Here is a 17896-nt window from a genome sequence, read left to right as displayed (position 1 = left end):
TTTTTGTTGCTTTTTAAAAATTTTGTCACTTTGGTTAAGCGAGTATTGTTTTACAGTGACCTATGATCCTATTTGAAACGGTTAGTTGCTCAGTCGTGTTTGATTCTTTGCAATCCTGTGGACGGTAGCCCTCCAGGCTCCTCTGTCCATGGGATTCTCCAGGCCAGAATACTGGAGGGGTAGATGTTCCCTTCTCCAGGGGATTCTTAATCCAGGGATCGAACCTGGGTCTCCTGCATTGGCAGGCAGATTCTTTACTGTCTGAGGCACCAGGGAAGCCTGTAGTCCTATTTGACCAAGTGTTAATATTTTTGACAAATTTCCCAGATATCAAACTTTAAGGTTCATTTGACCTGTGGTTAAGTCTGGGATATTTCAGATGACCTGTAAGGCATCTTAATTAGCCTATTAGGCTAATTAGGCTTATTTGATATGTTCAATTACTTGAGAAACATTGTCAAATGATTGGAGATGAACCCTAGGTTATATTATATAGATAAATGTTATAGATATTCTAAATTTTATATGAAATTTCTAAAATTCTGATATGCTTTGGTATGTTTTTAGTCATAATTCTAGTTATTATCTTAAAATGTTATATGTCACAGAAGTATCCAGATTTCTTGCCAGCTGCATTGCAGTCAGATCTTTAACCATGCCATTTAAGTCTTATCATTTGTTGACAGTCAGTTTTACTCTGATGCTTCTATAAAATGAAAATCTTTAAAAGTTCATAAAAAGGAATTTTGACAAATGTTAAGTTCTGATAACTTTTAGATCATACCACTGAACTGGGTAAGAAATTATAAAACTCTAATGGAAAACCTGAGTACTTCATCCAGATCATCAGAAATTAATTACATAGGACTGAATGAACTGGTAAATAAATGTTATTTATAATTTTATGAATTTTTCTGCAAAATACTGGCTTTAAATCTTTATTTTCCAGAAAAACCTTTCCTCCGATGTTGATAAAATATACCTTTATAAAAATTAAACATTTATCTTTTTCTCTGTACCTAATGCTCTCAGAATTTGGCTTCTCCAGCTAGGTCTCCTGTGGACTTGATGGCTTATTACAACCAAATTACAAGTAGTTATAGGCTTCCCTGGTGGCTCAGATGGTAAAGAATCTGCTTGCAATGCAAGAGACCTAGGTTCAGGCTCTGGGTCAGGAAGATCCCCTGGAGAAAGGAATGGCTACCCACTCCAGTATTCTTGCCTGGACAGTTCCATGGAGAAAGGAGCCTGGTGGACAACACTTCATGGGTCACAATAGGTCGGACATGACTGAGTGACTAACATGTTCACTTTCATACTAATCATTGTTTTAATTTGTTCTTTGTTTGCAGATTGTTTATGGTTTGTATCTCTCTGTTGTACTATGATCTTATTAATGTTACTAGCTCTATTACTTATCCCAGCTAGCTTATAAGATTCTCTCTTGCATTGCTTAATGTGTAGCCAGGTCTCTAACAAAATTAATGATGGGCAAACATCTGGATGAGATGGCTGGATGGCATCACGGACTTGATGGACGTGAGTCTGAGTGAACTCCGGGAGTTGGTGCTGGACAGGGAGGCCTGGCGTGCTGCGATTCATGGGGTCGCAAAGAGTTGGACACGACTGAGTGACTGAACTGAACTGAAACATCTCAAGGAAATAGATCAATGATTGTAATAGTATGATTCTAGATATGGGAAGAAGCAACAGTGAAAAACCTTTCCTCGATCATAATAGACTAGTAAGACAAGGGATCCAGAGAATTTTAGATTATCAACGGCCTGCTCCAAGAAAACTTCTCAATACATTGAGTAGCTTATCAACAGAATCTTTGCCTGAGCTAGGAATGAGCCTTCCTAGCACCATGGGACCATATTGGTTATGAAATGTCTCCCAAATGTTGGTCAAATTTTATTACCAAGTGGAAGCACTGTGGATGAAGAATGTTGGCTGCCATATCAACAAACAAAAGGGGCAGTGCCATCAAACCATCAGCTGCTACAACTGCCCCTGATGGGGAGCCCTGAGGGAACTCAGGAGAGACAGGTGGGCTGCCTGCTGCCAGGCCCTCACCTGGGTAGCCACCTGCGTGCACCCTGAGGGAACTCAGGATGGGAAAGAACAGGATGCTGGCCCTGGGTAGGTCAGGTGCATATCAAAGGAATGGTTTCAGTAAGCCCAGACTCTTGCATCTTCCCATACATAGAAAAGTATTAAATTCGTTAAATTGAGATGTTTGGATTTTCTAGCTAATCTTTTGATGTTCTGACTACCTGATTTTTATTGAAAAACTCCTGAATATCCTGGCTCCTTCCTTTCCTCTTTGGAGCAGTCCCTTGGAGCTGTCTGAGAGGCTGCTTCCCAGGCTTGATTGCTCAAAACGTTCACCAAATAAAACATAATTCTCCATTTAAAGTTGTGTGTTTTCCTGAGATCTGGAGGGAATGACCATGTCCCACATAGACTCAGACCTTGGATACTGGCCACTCTGCTCTTTCTTGTACTTTTACCCCTACCTATCAGCTGGACTTACGCCTCCTGGGAGCATCACTGCAGTGGTTTTGCAGTTGTATCTCTGGACTGGGAGCCTCAGTTTAAAAGATTTTCTTTTTAGATTCTGTTTCAGTCCTTATATAAATTGAAACAAATCTCATAACTTTACTACGTGCAGTGCATAGATATGTCTTCATTTTTTAATGCTACTTAGGAAACACTAAATGGTTCTGACCCACTGGGAATTATTTCTTAGGAGTTTAGACATCAGTGTTTATCTCCCAGTTTAGTTTATACTGGTGGTTGTGGAAGTGAATTTGGGATCCAAGTGGCATTTTGATTTCAGATAACCATTCTCCAGATAGGCAGTTAAAAAAAAAAGTCTGATGAGAAAACTTGGCCCTGGGATGACAATGAATGAAATCTCAAAGCATAAAAAGAGCCAGTCAACAACAACCCCTAGAACCCTAGGCTCTGAGAACCAGCTGGGTCAGGCAAGGGGCTAGAGGGCCTAGAGCTGAGGAATAGCTTTAACTACTTTTTAAAGTCAGTCTCTTTAAATCAGCTACTTGGCTCACTATACCTACTCTTGCTTCCTGAAAGTAGGTTTTTTTGTTCTGCCCACACCTAGAACATATCCCGTTCATGACTCACGAACCCATATTAGCACACATTAAAAGGACTAGCTTTTCCCAGAAATAAGGATAGTCCCACAATTTGTTCAGGGAATGGTATATATTATGGTATACAATACAGAAGAGCATAAATTTTTAAACCTCCTTTATAATAATACTCAACTATGAGAGGCAGACAGGCAAGACTATATTAGTTCCATTTTACAGGCAAAAGTAGGAACATTCCTGTATTTAGTATAAGATCTGGGCTATAAACCCTGGGCTTCCACACTCACAACTGCTCTTTTCTTGTGACTTTGATACATCATTTCAAATAAATCTGACTTCACAGTGCTTTACAGTATGAGTAACATCTATTCCTGGCAGGTTAACTCTTGAGCCAATTAACTATGAAATAAAATTCATATTTTATGGCCAAGATAAGAAAAATTTTAACAAAAAAATCTCTGCCCTTTTGCCTCTTCTCTCCCTCACTGGGCATTGTGTACCTGTATTTTGCATCAGTTGAAACCTTCCCCTTCAGTCAAAATTGCCACTCAACAGTAAAGAGCAGCATTCTCCTAAAACAACTCCTTAAAGGTAATATTCCTTCCTAAGAGGTTACATGGTGCTCAGATCTGGATTATGCAAATTGTCAACAATATGTCATTTAATGTACAGCCCTGTGTCTCAAAAAACTTACATAACTTGACTTCTTATGGGCGTAATAGTTCTCAGAGCTTTCTGAGATGCTCTTCCTGGATTATAATTCTCAAATTTGGCTCAAATAAAAGCTTAAGTTTCCTTTTTAGATTTATTTTTCATTTCATTAATATATGCTTGCTGTAGGCTATGAGAGATTCCTGCCAGAGGCTACCTGGGGTCTACTCAGAACCAGTGCTTGGTACTGGCATGGGCCCATTGAGCCCCACCAGCTTCTCAACACTCCTCAGTTCTTGGTAAGTTCTCCTGATCTTAGATCTCATTGTTTGGGTGTTGATCCTAAAATTTTTATTTGAGCTGGTTTTAAGACTTGCTGTCTTTAGGGCACTGGTGCATTTCCTAGGCACCTAGGGGGTCTGGACAAGAGGACCAGGGAAACATGTGGCTGGGTTTTTGTCAAATTGGGCTTTAATTGAAAAAAAAAAAAAAGAGTTGATATATGGTCTGAACAAAATATTACTAGTGAAATCAGAGACTGAGTTTTTCATCTCCAAAGAATAAAGGGACATTTTGCTCCTTCCAGTCACAAGATACTCTTAGATGACAGAGGATCTCCCAGAAGTGTCATAGGATCAGTTTTCATGACCTGTAGCAGTCCCATAAGGAAACCCCACTATGATCATTAAGTAAGTACTGCTTTATCTGGGGGCATGACAGAGGCTGATGGCCTAGTGCTTCAAGCACTCATGATGGTGTCATTGAGAGAAACTGAGCCACCTAAAAGAACCCAAACCAGGGAATTCCCTGATGGTCCAGTGGTTAGGACTTGGCACTTTGACTAAGCTCCAGCAAACTGTGGTGAGGCAAAAAAATAAAATAGTATCTCCAGATCTTAGTAACTAGAAATTAAACCAAATTAGATTATGAGAATTCATTTGCTATCCAGGTCATTTCAAATAGGATGAAATACCAGAACATTAATTGTTGGGGAGGTCTGTTCTTAAGAGAGGAAAACTAACACCTAATTTTGTCAGTCAGGAAATGCTGATATCACAGCAGTTTAATTACTTCTTGGTTTTCACTAGAGATTTTTTTGTGTGTGTGTGCCCATAGCATGCATGTCAGGTGGATCTTAGTTCTCTGACTAGTAATCAAACCTGAGCCTCCTGCAGTGGAAGCTCAGAGTCAACAACTGGACCACCAGGGAAATCCCGAAATTTTAAGGTTTTAAGGTTAAGAATTATAAAGGAGACATTTCAGGATGCAAGGAAGGTAGGATGTGTGTTTTCAACAAAGAAAAGTATAAGGAATGAAAATGCATTTTGTTAAAGGGAAAAAAAAGGTGGTGTCCTAGAGCTGGTTGTTTCTTTACAGATAGAGAAATTTATCGAGGTTTGTGAAAAAGGACACTGTGAGTTTTGTGCACGCTCAAGACTGGCTAAGACTGAACTTAATTAAGAAAAAGTTTTAAAGTGGTACAAAACCTGAATTTGGCCTTCTAAGAGGACAAATTTTTCTTAAAATATTGAGCTGCTTTTGTTAATAGATTGAGTTTGTGTTTCAGTGACCTGACTTTGCCATTGAGATCTTTCACTGGCACTTTGGTTAGGTGAATGGCAGTTGTTTCACAGTGACCTGATTCTATTTGACCAAGTGTTTTAAAACTTTTTGATACTTCTGACAACCTTTCCAATGATCAAATTCTAAGTGAAGTTTATTTGATCTGTCTAGCTAACTTTGAGATTTTCCTAATTGCCCCTGGAACAACTCAAAATACTTGTTTTCTTCCCATCTCAGAGGAATATTACACTGATTAGACTTATTTGGTATGTTAAATGAGAAGCATTGTTAAACAAGTGGTGATAAAACTTCTTAGGTTGTGTCATATGGGTAAACATTTTTAATAGATATATACTAGAAATTATAAGGAACTCCTAAAATTCTGGTATGACCTGGTGATATCAGTCATAGATTTAGTGTATGTCACAGCAGTCAGTAATCAAATTGCTTTTCAACTGCAATGTAATCAAAGTCTTTAACCTTGACTTTGAAAGTTTTTGTCATATATAGCTAACAATATGGTCAGTTAACCACTTATTTGGTAGAAATGAGGGTAATTTTAGAAAGAAAAAGATTCTTTCAGTGAACATTCTAGTTTTGTTAATTGAAGTATATTTACTGATTAAGACTCACTTCCCAGATAGCTCCTTGTAAGTTTAGTTATTAAAAGGACACTGTTTCTGAAGTCTATCACAATAATCTAACTTCGGGGTTTTTTGTGTTTGTGTGTGTTTATTTGGGGCATAGTTGCTTTACAACAGTAATCCAACTTTGGATGAAGATTGGACTCACCATCACCTGCAACCAGGATATTATTCATACTGGAAAAGACATGGGATAAAGGATTCCTTAAAGCCATGTTAGAAGGCCTTTCCTGAATGAACTGAAACTTGTTTTGACACCTGATTTTAAGACCAGCACTATCAGACCATGATAAGACACCTGAAATAAGACAGCTGACCCAAGATTCTGGACCAGGCTTGTATACTATTTTGACAATTGCTCTTAGTTTTGCTTAGGAACCAAATGTATTTCTTGGGCTCAAACACATGCAAGTTTCAAAGAGCAATTATTTTAAGACAGTGTAGCACTGTGCAAGCTGTTACACTGCCAGTATCACTGAGACCCTTTCACCAGCCAATTAATGATGCCTCTTCTGCCATGCCGTTGTTGTGTAGTCACTAAGTTGTGTCCACCTCTGTGACCACGTAGACGGTAGCTCGCCAGGCTCCTCTGTCCAGGCGATTTTTCAGGCAAGAATACTGGAGTGGGTTGCCATTTCCTTCTCCAGGCGGGATGCATTGGCAGGCAGATTCTTTACCGCTGAGCCACCAGGGAAGCCCGAACATTGTGGCACGTAGGCTTAGCTGCTCCATGGCACGTGGGATCTTCCCAGACCAGGGACTGAATCCCCGTCTCATGCAACGGCAGGTGGATTCTTTCTGTGATATCTAATCCTTTATATTAGTGGCTGGTACTTCCTACTAGGACCCAGTAAGTTTTTGGTACACTTTGTGACCTCAGCTCTCCCCAGGTTGGTTAGGGGGATGCACAATCACGTTTCCCCTGGGCTCAAGGATACTCACAGGCAGCCCGAGAACAGTTCCTGGCAAGCTGTCAGTCTGCCTTCAGTGCAGGACACTGGTTTGTTTTCCAGTGATAGGACCATTTGGCCATGGTATTTGTTTCCTCATCTTAAGACCCATGAAGAGGCAAATTTCTGCTCTGAAGTTCAGATGTTTGAATGGCTTGAAACTGGATCACATCTATAGTTCTCTATAAAATAATGTACATACACAATGTACATGCAAGGACAATTAGCTCAAGTCCCTTACTGGACAATCTAGAATTGACTGTCAGTCCCTGACCAACATTCTGCTCGCATAACCCCCAAAGAGAGAACCGGGCTATCAGGACCTGGCATCAAGCGGCCTGATGGCCCTGAAGCAGGCAAGCACCCATCCCTGCTTTGAGGGACCAAACACTTGGTCACCTAACACTTTGTCAAAAGAAAGATCAACAGGGGGAAACTGTGAAGTACTACCTTATGGCAAGACTTTTAAGTGTCTTATTTGGCTAAGCCAGGTCTTCTACATGGGATCTTCCATCTTTGCAGCATGCAAGCGAACTTAAGACATTTGGGATCTAGTTCCCTGACTAGGGACTGAACCCTGGCCCCCTGCATTGAAAGCAGAGTTTTAGCCACTAGACTAAGGAAATCTCCAAAACAAGAAATCATCTCTGGCCTTCTCTCTCCTGCCACTGTGCATTGTGTGTGTAGCTACATTGACCAAACTTTCCTCTTTGGCAGAAATTTCCCCTCAACCATAAAGAGCAATATTCTCCTAAGACAAGCCCTTAGAGGTAACATTTCATTTTTAAGGGGTCCCATGGCACTCAGGTCTGGACTGTATCAGCTGTCAATGTTATTTGATGTACAGCCTTCCTCTCAAAAAAATTTATGTAACTGTGTCTTCACTTCTAATCAGAACAGTTCTTAGAGCTTTCTGAGATGCTCTGTCTGAGTTATGATTCTTAAATTTGGCTTGGATAAAGTTTTCCACTTCTTTTTAGATCGACTGATTAATGGCACAGGGGCTCAGCATTCTACCATATTGTAGGAAACATCCACTTGGCTTGAAAGGGAAAAAAAAAAACCTCTGGTAAGCTTTGGTCTTCCAACAGGGCACAGAACCAGAGGAGGCTGCAAGATCAGAGCCTGTGTGACCAATACTGACAGCACAGGACTTCTTCACATAAGGTCCCTGGGTCCCTGAGAAGGATCTACAAATACCCTAAATTTCCAAGAAAAAACTGGAGTGTATGTTTTTCTGGGAAAGGGACATTCTCACAGATCCAGGAGTAGGTTAAAATCCTGAGCTAGAGAAAAGCACTAAGCCAGCTGCAATGATAAGACACTGGATATACCTAGAGCCAGCCTGAGAGCTTGCCAAGCTGTCGCTGAAGTTAGAACATGAACTCACGGGAGAGACAACCAAGTACCGTTTTTGTGTGCTTTCAATTTTAATTTTAAGTTCTAACTTAACTCAATTCTAACTTCAAGTTCTTCCAAAAACAAGGCCCCAGGAAACCCCAGGTTCAACATGCTCCTGGGCTTGGTCCACTGCTGTCTTGTACTCATAGGTAAGTGTTCAGTCACCAACAGTACAGCCCAGGAGAGACGTGATAGAAGAGGACTTCCTCCTCCGTGGCATGAGCCTTTGCTGGTTTCAGAGGTGGACGGTGGTCACCACAGGAACTTTTCCTTGGAACTGAGGTGGGATGCAGTGCAGGCTGGGAACATCACCGTGTTTCCCCTGGCCCTTTCCTCCAGTTTCTGAAGATATATTCTAGCAGAAAACAATCTTCCCTGAAGATACTGAGTGACAAGTCCATAAAACAACAACACACGCTTCCAGTGCACTATTTTCAGGTACGCTGAGGAAGAAAAACAACTCCATTAATACAGATGTACCGTAACCCTAACCTAAGCCTAACAATAAAAGCTTTCCAGAATTAAGATTCCTTCAACAGAGGAAGGAATATCCTTTTTGAAATTAGTTTTTTATTCTCTCTCCATCTCCAGCTAAAATGAACACAGCAACAGAGTTTTGGTCACTCAAGTGTTTTCTATCCTGTAACTCTTGAGATACACACAGCCCCATGTCCTAACCAGGCACTCACTGTTTCAAGTATCTCCATCCACTAAATTTGTGAGTACCAGCCACCTCCCACCCAAAGTTATTCTCATACACTTATAAATGCAAGATGACCTTTTAGGGGGTGAGGCCTGGCCCATTGAGAGTCCACCAAAGGGCAGTTTCAGCCCCACCTCACCTGGGTTTAGTTCAGCTGCCGGATGAGCTGATTGATGCGTTCACCTCGATAGCCTGGTGAGCCCACTTCCTTGAGGAAGCCCACTCTATTCTTGGTAGCATGACGGGCCACTGAGAGTTGGAAAGGGCATAGGAACCTTGAGATCGCCAGGAAATTCTTCCCCGGGAAGGCAATTTCATGAATGAGGTCTTCCAAGCAAATGACATCAAACTTTCCTAAGAAACATAAGGTTCAGATTCCTGTGTTTAGCACTTTCCCAGCACATACTGTGAGACTCTGATATGCCAGCGCTCAGCACTCTGGCAAGTTCTGGGGGTCCTTTCTGCTGACTCCTCAGACGCTCACTCACCCAGGTGCTCCTCAATAACTGTGTTGTCTGTCAGAGGGATGACCCTGTTCTTGACCTTCGCTTGTCCACGTTTCAAGATGAGTTCCCGAACAGACTTCAGATTTGGAAATCTATGTGAGGCAGAACGAAGCTCAATCACAGCACCGCCAGCCCCTGGCAGGCTGCACCACGCTGGCAGCGCAGTCCTGTAGCCTGCCTAAGGAGTCTCCCAACCCCCGTCCCCACGAGTGTCCTCAACACACTGCAGCTGGGACACTTGGGAAGCATACACCCAAAGGAGGTGAAAAACACCCACACAGCCCCAACTATGTAATTAGAAACTAAAATTTACAGATACAAATGACTGCCAGGTAAAGATATTTATTTCCCAGCAAAAATAAAGTCCTGGGTTATAATCTAGGACTTTGGCCTTATGTGACCCTATTCAAGAGTCTGAAAAAGTTTGAAATGAAATCCAAGTCTTTTTTTGGGTTTTAATGTTTGGCACAATGTTCCCCTGACTCAGCAACATAAGTGCTGGAGAACAGTACCCTGTGCATCCCAATGTTTTCAACATTCTCCAGTATCGTGTAATGTGAATTCACACAAAAAACCATACTCACCCCCAGGTCACATAAGGTTCCACGATACGAAGCGTCTTTATGGTTTCAGGGGTCACTTTCACAAAGACACCACTGAAAATCTTATTTAGGCGAAGTCCGGCAATGGTCCTTTGCACCAGTGAACTCACCCCATTAATCCTGAAATGAACAGCAAAGTCAGGCTCTGCCCAGTAAGCACCATGAACTGTGTGCCACTAATGGGCACCCAGAGGGCAGGTTCAACTGAGTGGGAAGCAGCCATGTAAACAGATCACTTGCCACACTACGTGGAGCAAAACCCGAGGTGCTACAGGGATAGGAATGGTCCCTGGACTTGTAATGGGGAGGGCTGTATGTGTCAAGCTAAGGACAATGGACTTGTGCCTGTGGGTATTAAAAGCTAGAGATTTTAAGGAGACGTAACCAGATTTGACAACCATCAGAGAGAGCATATAAAACAGAAACAAGAAAAGTGACACCCAAGTCTGGGAAGTTTAGCTAGACAGCTGATGTGATAGGCCAGGAAAGAGATCATGGGCAATGAAAGCCAATTACACTTTAATTTTAAAAATTGAGATTATGGGCAAGGGCAAGGATAGGAGGCTCACACATACTTAAAACCCACAGGTTTCTGGGACTTCCCTGGTGGTCCAGTGGCTAAGACTCTGTGCTCCTGATGCTAGAGGCCCAGGTTTAACCCCTGGTCAGGGAACTAGCTCTCACATGCCACAGTGAAGATCGAAGATCCTGTGTGCTGAAACTGAGACCTGTTGCAGCCAAACAAAAACAAAACCCCACGTGTTTCTGACTTGGATGACTGGGTATGAAAGGGAGAGCTAACACTGTATGTGCCGGTAGGAATGGGTAAGGTTATCGCTGAATGTGAAAAAGCTCTCCCCAGCACTGACTATGCACCATCTGCTGGACCCTGGTTCCGTTCCTAAGAAACCACCCTGATCCTACACTTGAACTTCCTGCATCTCTGCCTGGAAAGCTGCCCCCCAAACTTTTCATGTGGGCAGGCCACAGCTTCCTGCTTCAAGTGTCCTAAACCACTACAGATCACACTGTAGCCCCCGTGTCCTAACATCCAGCACTTTGCCTTCACAGCAATTAGTGTATTGTCATGTTTGTTTGCTTAATGTCAGTCTCCCTAATATATTTACGTATTTTTTGGCTGCACCTTGTGGCACGTGGGATTCTTGGTTCCCTCACCAGGGATCAAACCTATCCTCCTGGAATGGAAGTGCACAGTCATAACCACTAGACCACCAGGAAAGTCCTAATCTCCCGAATCTTTTTTTTTTCCATGTGGCTAACTTTACTAGACGTCTTTATTGAATTTGTTACAGTGTTGCTTCTGTTTTGTCTTTTTGTACAAAGGCAGGTGGGATCTTAGTTCCACTGATCAAACCCACACCCCCTGCACTGGAAGGTGAAGTCTTCACCACTGGACCTCCAGGGAAGTCCTCCAGTCTCCCTAATTTTGAAGACAAAATCTGTTTTACTTAGCCCAGAATTCCTAGCACAACTTGCCTTTAGGGCTTAAATCTCATCTCCCTAAAAAGGGTCTAAAGCTGAACCAACAGTTTCCCCAGCCTCATGGAATCCACCAAGTTCCCTACCTTTCAATGCGTACAACAAAGGCCAAGGAATGTTTGTCTGGCACTTCCAAGCCATGCGGTTTCACTTTTAGCCGTCTGAGTCGCACTCTGTCCCGTAGTTGCCGCCAGGAATCATGTACAAACCATTCTAGTCGCTTAAACTTGATTTGTTTTCCTTTCCTCTGCTACAGAGAAGGCAGACCATCATCACCATTTTTTTTGCCTCTGTATGCATCTTTTTTTTTCACAAGAGTAATTCACTAGTCACTATTCATAGAGCTTATTTCCCCTATGGTCTGGAAAGGGGCACAAACAAACATCCTCTGTTTTTACTTTTTTAAATTTATTTTTACTTATTTTCTGGCTGCATTTCAGCATGCAGGATCTTAGTTCCCTGACCAGGGATTGAACCCATGCCCCCTGGGATAGAAGCAAGGATTCTTAGCCACTGGGATGCTAGGGACGGCCCCTCTATTCTTATATAATAAAAATACAAGATCGACAAGAAAGAAGTGAAGCTGAGAAAACTTGGGAACTATTGGGAAAAGTCCCTTATAAACAAACGAAAAAACCAATGTACATGCTGTCAGCCCATGAACAGAGAAGCCTGGTAGGCTGCAGTCCTTGGGGTAGCTAAGAGTCAGACAGGACTGAGCGACTTCACTTTCACTTTTCACTTCCACGCACTGGAGAAGAAAATGGCAACCCACTCCAGTGTTCTTGCCTGGAGAATCCCAGGGACTGTGGAGCCTGGTGGGCTGCCATCTATGGGGTCGCACAAAGTCGAACACGACTGAAGGGACTTAGCAGCAGCGGCAATGTTTACCATCAAGTAATACATCAAGTGTTTAGGGACCCTAACACTGTGTTAGGCATCATAAACTGCCTCCAAAATGTATTTCTCCAAAATCATGTAGCAAATAGCAAAAATTGTACAAAACTGGTACATTAAAACTTTCTTCCAGGTACAAATTCTGGTCTCTCAAATCACTTGGTATGAATCCGGAACTCTGCAATTACTTTCTTCCTTAACAACTCAAATCCAGTACTTTGCCCGTGGAAAGTGTTTGATACATTTTTTGCTAAACAAAGGCAAGAAACCAATATCGGGTACAACGCAACCGATGGGGGAAGGGGCCATCGGTACCAAGTCTAGTTCAACACGTGCTGGATACAACTCAAACACAAACTCTAATTCCCTCCACCTGGTTCCCACCATTACCTCCTTCCTTTGCAAAAGCGCCTGTTTTGCCTGGGTGGCTTTGAGGGCCTGATAAGCCTTCCTCTTTTTCAAGAGATTCTCTGGAACCAAAGGGATCTTTCTTCTTGGTCTGATACAGAAAATGGAGACCAGAGATAGTATTTAAGAAACAAATATGCACCAGATTTCCAAAAGATATCCCGGGCCTAGGGAAACACTATCTTCAAATTCCTAAGGGCTGTGGCCCTTCCGAAATCTGTGGTTTCTAACACTAGCCCTCAAAATGGACCCCTCACATTTCCTAGGACCCAAAGACTTAATAAGTCACGAACCCCACAGCCACTAGTCCTCATACACGTCAACGGAGCTTCTAATGCCACAGCTTTATAGACTATCAGCGATGAGATTCCGCCCCGTGGAGTTGGGTCGCGTGCAGACCCAGCTACAGTGGTAACACTTAAGCACAGCTGGGGGAACCCCGCCTGCTCTCAGCCCGCTGCCCGAAAGTCAATCCTCGCCCCCTTGAGATGACGACCCGAGCTCAGCGGCGGCCCCCTTCGCCCACCCACACCAAGCCGTACGGCGCCTCACTCCTCTCTCTGTAATCTGGAGCCTTTCCTATTCTCTTCTTTCAGTCCACAAGTACCCTTATTTTCCGCCAGCGAGAAATAAACACTGTGGATGGCACCGGATGCTCAAGAAGCCACGCCAGAGATACACATCCCCAAACACTTACTCTTCCTCCGCCATTTTTCCAACGCTGCAGCTACTTACTCATGCGCAGTTCCAACCCCCAGGGCCGAGAGACGCCTCTCTACGTTTACTCGACCATAGAGACGTCTACTCTAGCTCAAGGCGGGGCGGACGGGGCAGCCCGGGCCGTCTTAGCAGTAGTAAACTGCTGAGGTTTTGCTAGCCTTGATTCCCGCCAAAAGTTACACAAAGCTTCTTTCGCACTTCTTGGAAGCTTTTCGGAGCCGTGTCATCTTCAGAATCCAGTCCTTTCCATTCCAAGTGTACTCGCTTTAGCGCTGGAGGCGGGGATGTAAATAAACATCGAGACGCTTCCCACAATGCACTGACTTCCGGTGGAGTGTGGGCGCTGGGCCTCCGGCTTCCGCTCGTTGCGCTACGCGTCTGCGTGGCTGGGTGGGGAGAGTTGGGACCCCGGCTTTGGCGCTCTCTTGTGGGTAAAGGTGAATAAGAACCACTTAGGATGGTGCGAAAACGCAGCTCTGATTCCATCGGCCTGGCTCCGTCAGTGGATCCCTGAGCAAATTCTTTGACCCCTGTGTCCCTGAGTTTCTTTTTCCCATAGATAGACAATGGATCTTGCCTTATTACTAGTCTCAGGAGAGTTATATGAACCATTCCATCTAAAGCTCTTAGCACAAAGTCTGGCGCTAAGCGAACTTTTAACACTATGTTAATTGTTACTGGTGCTGAACCGAAAACTAGAAATTCCAACTTACTATCTCAGGACCTTCCCTCATACAGCTCTTACCGCCTGGAACATGCTTCCTTCTTTCCTGGTCTTCATAAAATAATGAAAACTCATGTCTTGTCTTTTCTGGAAACTTTACGAGCACAGTGTCTCAGGCATTAATGTGCATCGGAGTTACCTGAGGATGTTAGAATGCATGCTTTTTATTCAGGAAGGGGCGGGGATCAATACTTTACATTTTAAACATGCTTCAAAGTGATACGGATGCTTCAGGTCTGAAAACTACACTTTGACAACCAAGGTTCTTGAGTAGTCTCTGTCTTGAATTCTGTTAGGGAGCTGTTATATTTTTAACATCTCTTCCCCATGATACTAGGAGAGCAGAGATCACACCTGCTTTGCTCATCACTGATCTAATGATCATCAGCACAGGTTTTTCAGTCTCAGCACTACTGGCATTTGGGGCCAGAAAATTCTTCGACAGGACAGGGACGGCTGTCTTGTGCATTATAGGGTGTCTAGCATCCTCAGTTGTGACAAAAAAAGAAACAAAAAATGCTCCAGGCATTGCCACATGTCTAGCATAGTACATATATTTATCTTTCAAATATATATTATTTATTTAAGTTGTGACAAGAAAAAAATAATGCTCCAGGCACTGCCACCTGTCTAACATAGTACATATATTTATCTTTTAAATATACATATTTATATATTTATCTTAAGATCTAAAACAATGTCATTATTTGACAGTACTTACAGGAACAGGGGCTTCCCAGGTAGCACTGGTGGTAAAAAAACCCGCCCGCCAATGCAGGAGACATAAAAGACACGGGTTTGATCCCTGGTTGGGAAAGATCCCCCAGAGGAAGGCATGGCAACCTATTTCAGTATTCTTGCCTGGAGAATCCCTATGGACAGAGGAGCCTGGGGGGCTGAAGTCCATAGGGTTGTAGAGAGCTGGACAGGACTGAAGCGGCTTAGCAGGCATGCAGGCACACACTTGCAGGCATATCCACAGATATTATCCTGTATTGCTTGGCTTATTGTTTCCCTGACTAGATTGGGTTCTCTGAAGGTTGAGAACTTGTCACATACTTCTCTGAATCTTCTACAGCACCTCTCAAAACAATGGACACCTGCAGGGACTTATTAACCATCTAAGCTCAAAACATCATTTTGGTTAAGTGCTATGTAACTATTAATACTTCAACCATGAAGTACCATGCACAGAGCTCAATAAATGTCGAAGGACAACATGGTCTTCAGAACCACAGACTGGTGTGAGGCTCATTTTGACTCGCTATTTCAGCACCTCACCATGTATCTTGCTTTGTGGAAAGGCAAAAACAGAAAGGCCAGCAAACTATGAAACATCCATTACATAGTAAGCAAGAAACAAAATAAATGTTTTGTAAGTTCCCCTCTACACATACAAGATAGGTTCTGTGGTACTAGAAGTTCTTTCAGAGGTGTTCAGTTCAGTTCAGTGCAGTCGCTCAGTCGTGTCCAACTCTTTGCGACCCCATGAATCGCAGCATGCCAGGCCTCCCTGTCCATCACCAACTCCCGGAATTCACTCAGACTCACGTCCATCGAATCCGTGATGCCATCCAGCCATCTCATCCTCTGTCGTCCCCTTCTCCTCCTGCCCTCAGTCTCTCCCAGCATCAGAGTCTTTTCCAATGAGTCAGCTCTTCGCATGAGGTGGCCAAAGTACTGGAGCTTCAGCTTTAGCATCATTCCTTCCAAAGAAATCCCAGGGTTGATCTCCTTCAGAATGGACTGGTTGGCTCTCCTTGCAGCCCAAGGGACCCTCAAGAGTCTTCTCCAACACCACAGTTCAAATGCATCAATTCTTTGGCACTCAGCTTTCTTCATAGTCCAACTCTCACATCCATACATGACTACTGGAAAAACCATAGCCTTGACTAGACGGACCTTAGTCGGCAAAGTAATGTCTCTGCTTTTGAATATGCTATCTAGGTTGGTCGTAACTTTTCTTCCAAGGAGTAAGCGTCTTTTAATTTTATGGCTGCAATCACCATCTGCAGTGATTTTGGAGCCCAAAAAAATAAAAGTCTGACACTGTTTCTACTGTTTCTCCATCTATTTCCCATGAAGTGATGGGACCAGATGCCATGATCTTCGTTTTCTGAATGTTGAGCTTTAAGCCAACTTTTTCACTCTCCTCTTTCACTTTCATCAAGAGGCTTTTTTGCTCCTCTTCACTTTCATGTAACGCTCCTGGCTGAGACTTGGAGGCCAGCAGTCAGGAGAGGCTCTCCAGGGCCAGCAGGTGGCGCTAGCAGAACACGTATTCTCAGGCCCAAAGCCGTCATTCCACCAGACTGATCCAGAGAGAAAGAGATGAAGTACTTCTCAAGGCCCAGATGGTCACTAACTACATGTTTATAGTGAAGTGAATATATGCCCTGAGCTCTGGGCAAGATAGATTTTTTACTTGAAACAGGTTCCTGAATGAGAATGGCGCATGGCCATATACAGCCTCTAGAATCTGATTCTACAGCCAGACCGCATAGGCCTCAGTTCTCTTTTTCCTTGACCATTTCAGTTGTCCATCATTAGGGAATGGTTAGAACAATTTATGGAAGACTATGCAATTATTGATATATGCAGTGAGGTAGGTCTTTATGTCCTGAAATCTCAGTGGTATTTTTTCTGTTTTGGCCTGCTGACCTCTGTCCCCTTTTCTCTTGTGGGCTGAGTGAGCTCTCCTTCATTGGGTACAGTCTTTGGAGGGTGGGGCATCAAATCCAAACACACTTGACCTCCCAATACATCTGTTGAAGGGGTCTCTGGAACATCTTTTCAACTCCCACCTGCCCATAAGACCCTAACCTTCTCTCCTCCAGATTTTGAATCTTCAACGGAGTGACAGTGGAAGAAACAGAATTAGTCCAGGGCAAGACTTTTAAGGATTTCTACCTCCTAAGGAAGGCCTCCTGGAGTATTCTTATTCCTGTCTTTCTCAAGTCTTCAAATTCTTTGTTTTCGGAATTTGACCCCCAAATACTTTAATTGATTTTTTGCTGATTAAGTTTAGAATTTTAATTTTTATTTATTTATTGGCCATGCTGTTTGGTTTGAGATATTTTAGTTCCCTGACCAGGGATCAAACCCATGGCCCCTGCAATGGAAGCACAGGGTACTAACTACTGGATTAGCAGAAAATTCCCTTAAGTCTTCAAGCTCTTCAATCTTCCCTTTTATCTTTATCCTTCCTATAAAACTTTATGCCGTTAACTGACCAGATGGGTTTCTGTTACATAAAACAAAAGAATCCTAACTATAAAACTCCCAGACATTTGGCTACGTTTGAAAAATCAAGATACAGAATAGAGTACAAAGGATATATAGGAAAGTGTGAGCTGCCCTGGTGGCTCAGACAGTAAAGAATCTGCCTACAATGCGGGAGACCTGGCTTGGGAAGATCCCCTGGAGGGGGACTTGGCAACCTGCTCCAGTATTCTGGCCTGGAGGACCCCCATGGACAGAGGAGCCTGGTGGGCTACAGTCCATGGGG

At 43.1% G+C, this 17896-nt stretch overlaps 1 protein-coding gene across 4 annotated transcripts; it reads right to left on the bottom strand.

The window, feature by feature from the left end:
- Window positions 1–8333: 8333 nt before the first annotated feature.
- On the bottom strand, window positions 8334–14002 carry RPL7L1 (ribosomal protein L7 like 1). Of its 4 annotated transcripts, none has more exons than XM_069564488.1 (7): window positions 13642–14002; window positions 12927–13035; window positions 11726–11889; window positions 10122–10259; window positions 9520–9629; window positions 9171–9385; window positions 8334–8771 (listed from the first exon to the last, which is right to left on the bottom strand). In XM_069564488.1, the coding sequence occupies exons 1-6, from the start codon at window positions 13653–13655 to the stop codon at window positions 9177–9179; spliced, it is 744 nt and encodes a 247-aa protein (XP_069420589.1). In that variant the 5' UTR covers window positions 13656–14002; the 3' UTR covers window positions 8334–8771; window positions 9171–9176. The 4 variants fall into 4 exon arrangements, with proteins under 4 accessions (XP_069420589.1, XP_069420587.1, XP_069420590.1 ...); XM_069564486.1 differs by having other exon boundaries at window positions 13863–14002; XM_069564489.1 differs by having other exon boundaries at window positions 11726–11886; window positions 13642–13995.
- Window positions 14003–17896: the final 3894 nt, after the last annotated feature.

Source organism: Ovis canadensis, chromosome 20, assembly GCF_042477335.2.
Source record: "Ovis canadensis isolate MfBH-ARS-UI-01 breed Bighorn chromosome 20, ARS-UI_OviCan_v2, whole genome shotgun sequence".
In the NCBI taxonomy this organism is placed as follows: domain Eukaryota; kingdom Metazoa; phylum Chordata; class Mammalia; order Artiodactyla; family Bovidae; genus Ovis; species Ovis canadensis.
Note: the sequence above shows the minus strand (reverse complement) of the source record. Positions and strands in the feature narration are given on the sequence as shown.

Excerpts from the sequence above, each read along its gene's own strand:
- RPL7L1 (XM_069564486.1), bottom strand. The coding sequence starts at position 13,891 with ATGACACGGCTCCGAAAAGCTTCCAAGAA. Across the intron at positions 10,260-11,725 it reads TTTGTTGTACGCATTGAAAG|GATTAATGGGGTGAGTTCAC; the intron begins GTAGGGAACTTG and ends TGTTCATTTCAG. Across the intron at positions 9,630-10,121 it reads GAACCTTATGTGACCTGGGG|ATTTCCAAATCTGAAGTCTG; the intron begins GTGAGTATGGTT and ends TGCCTCACATAG.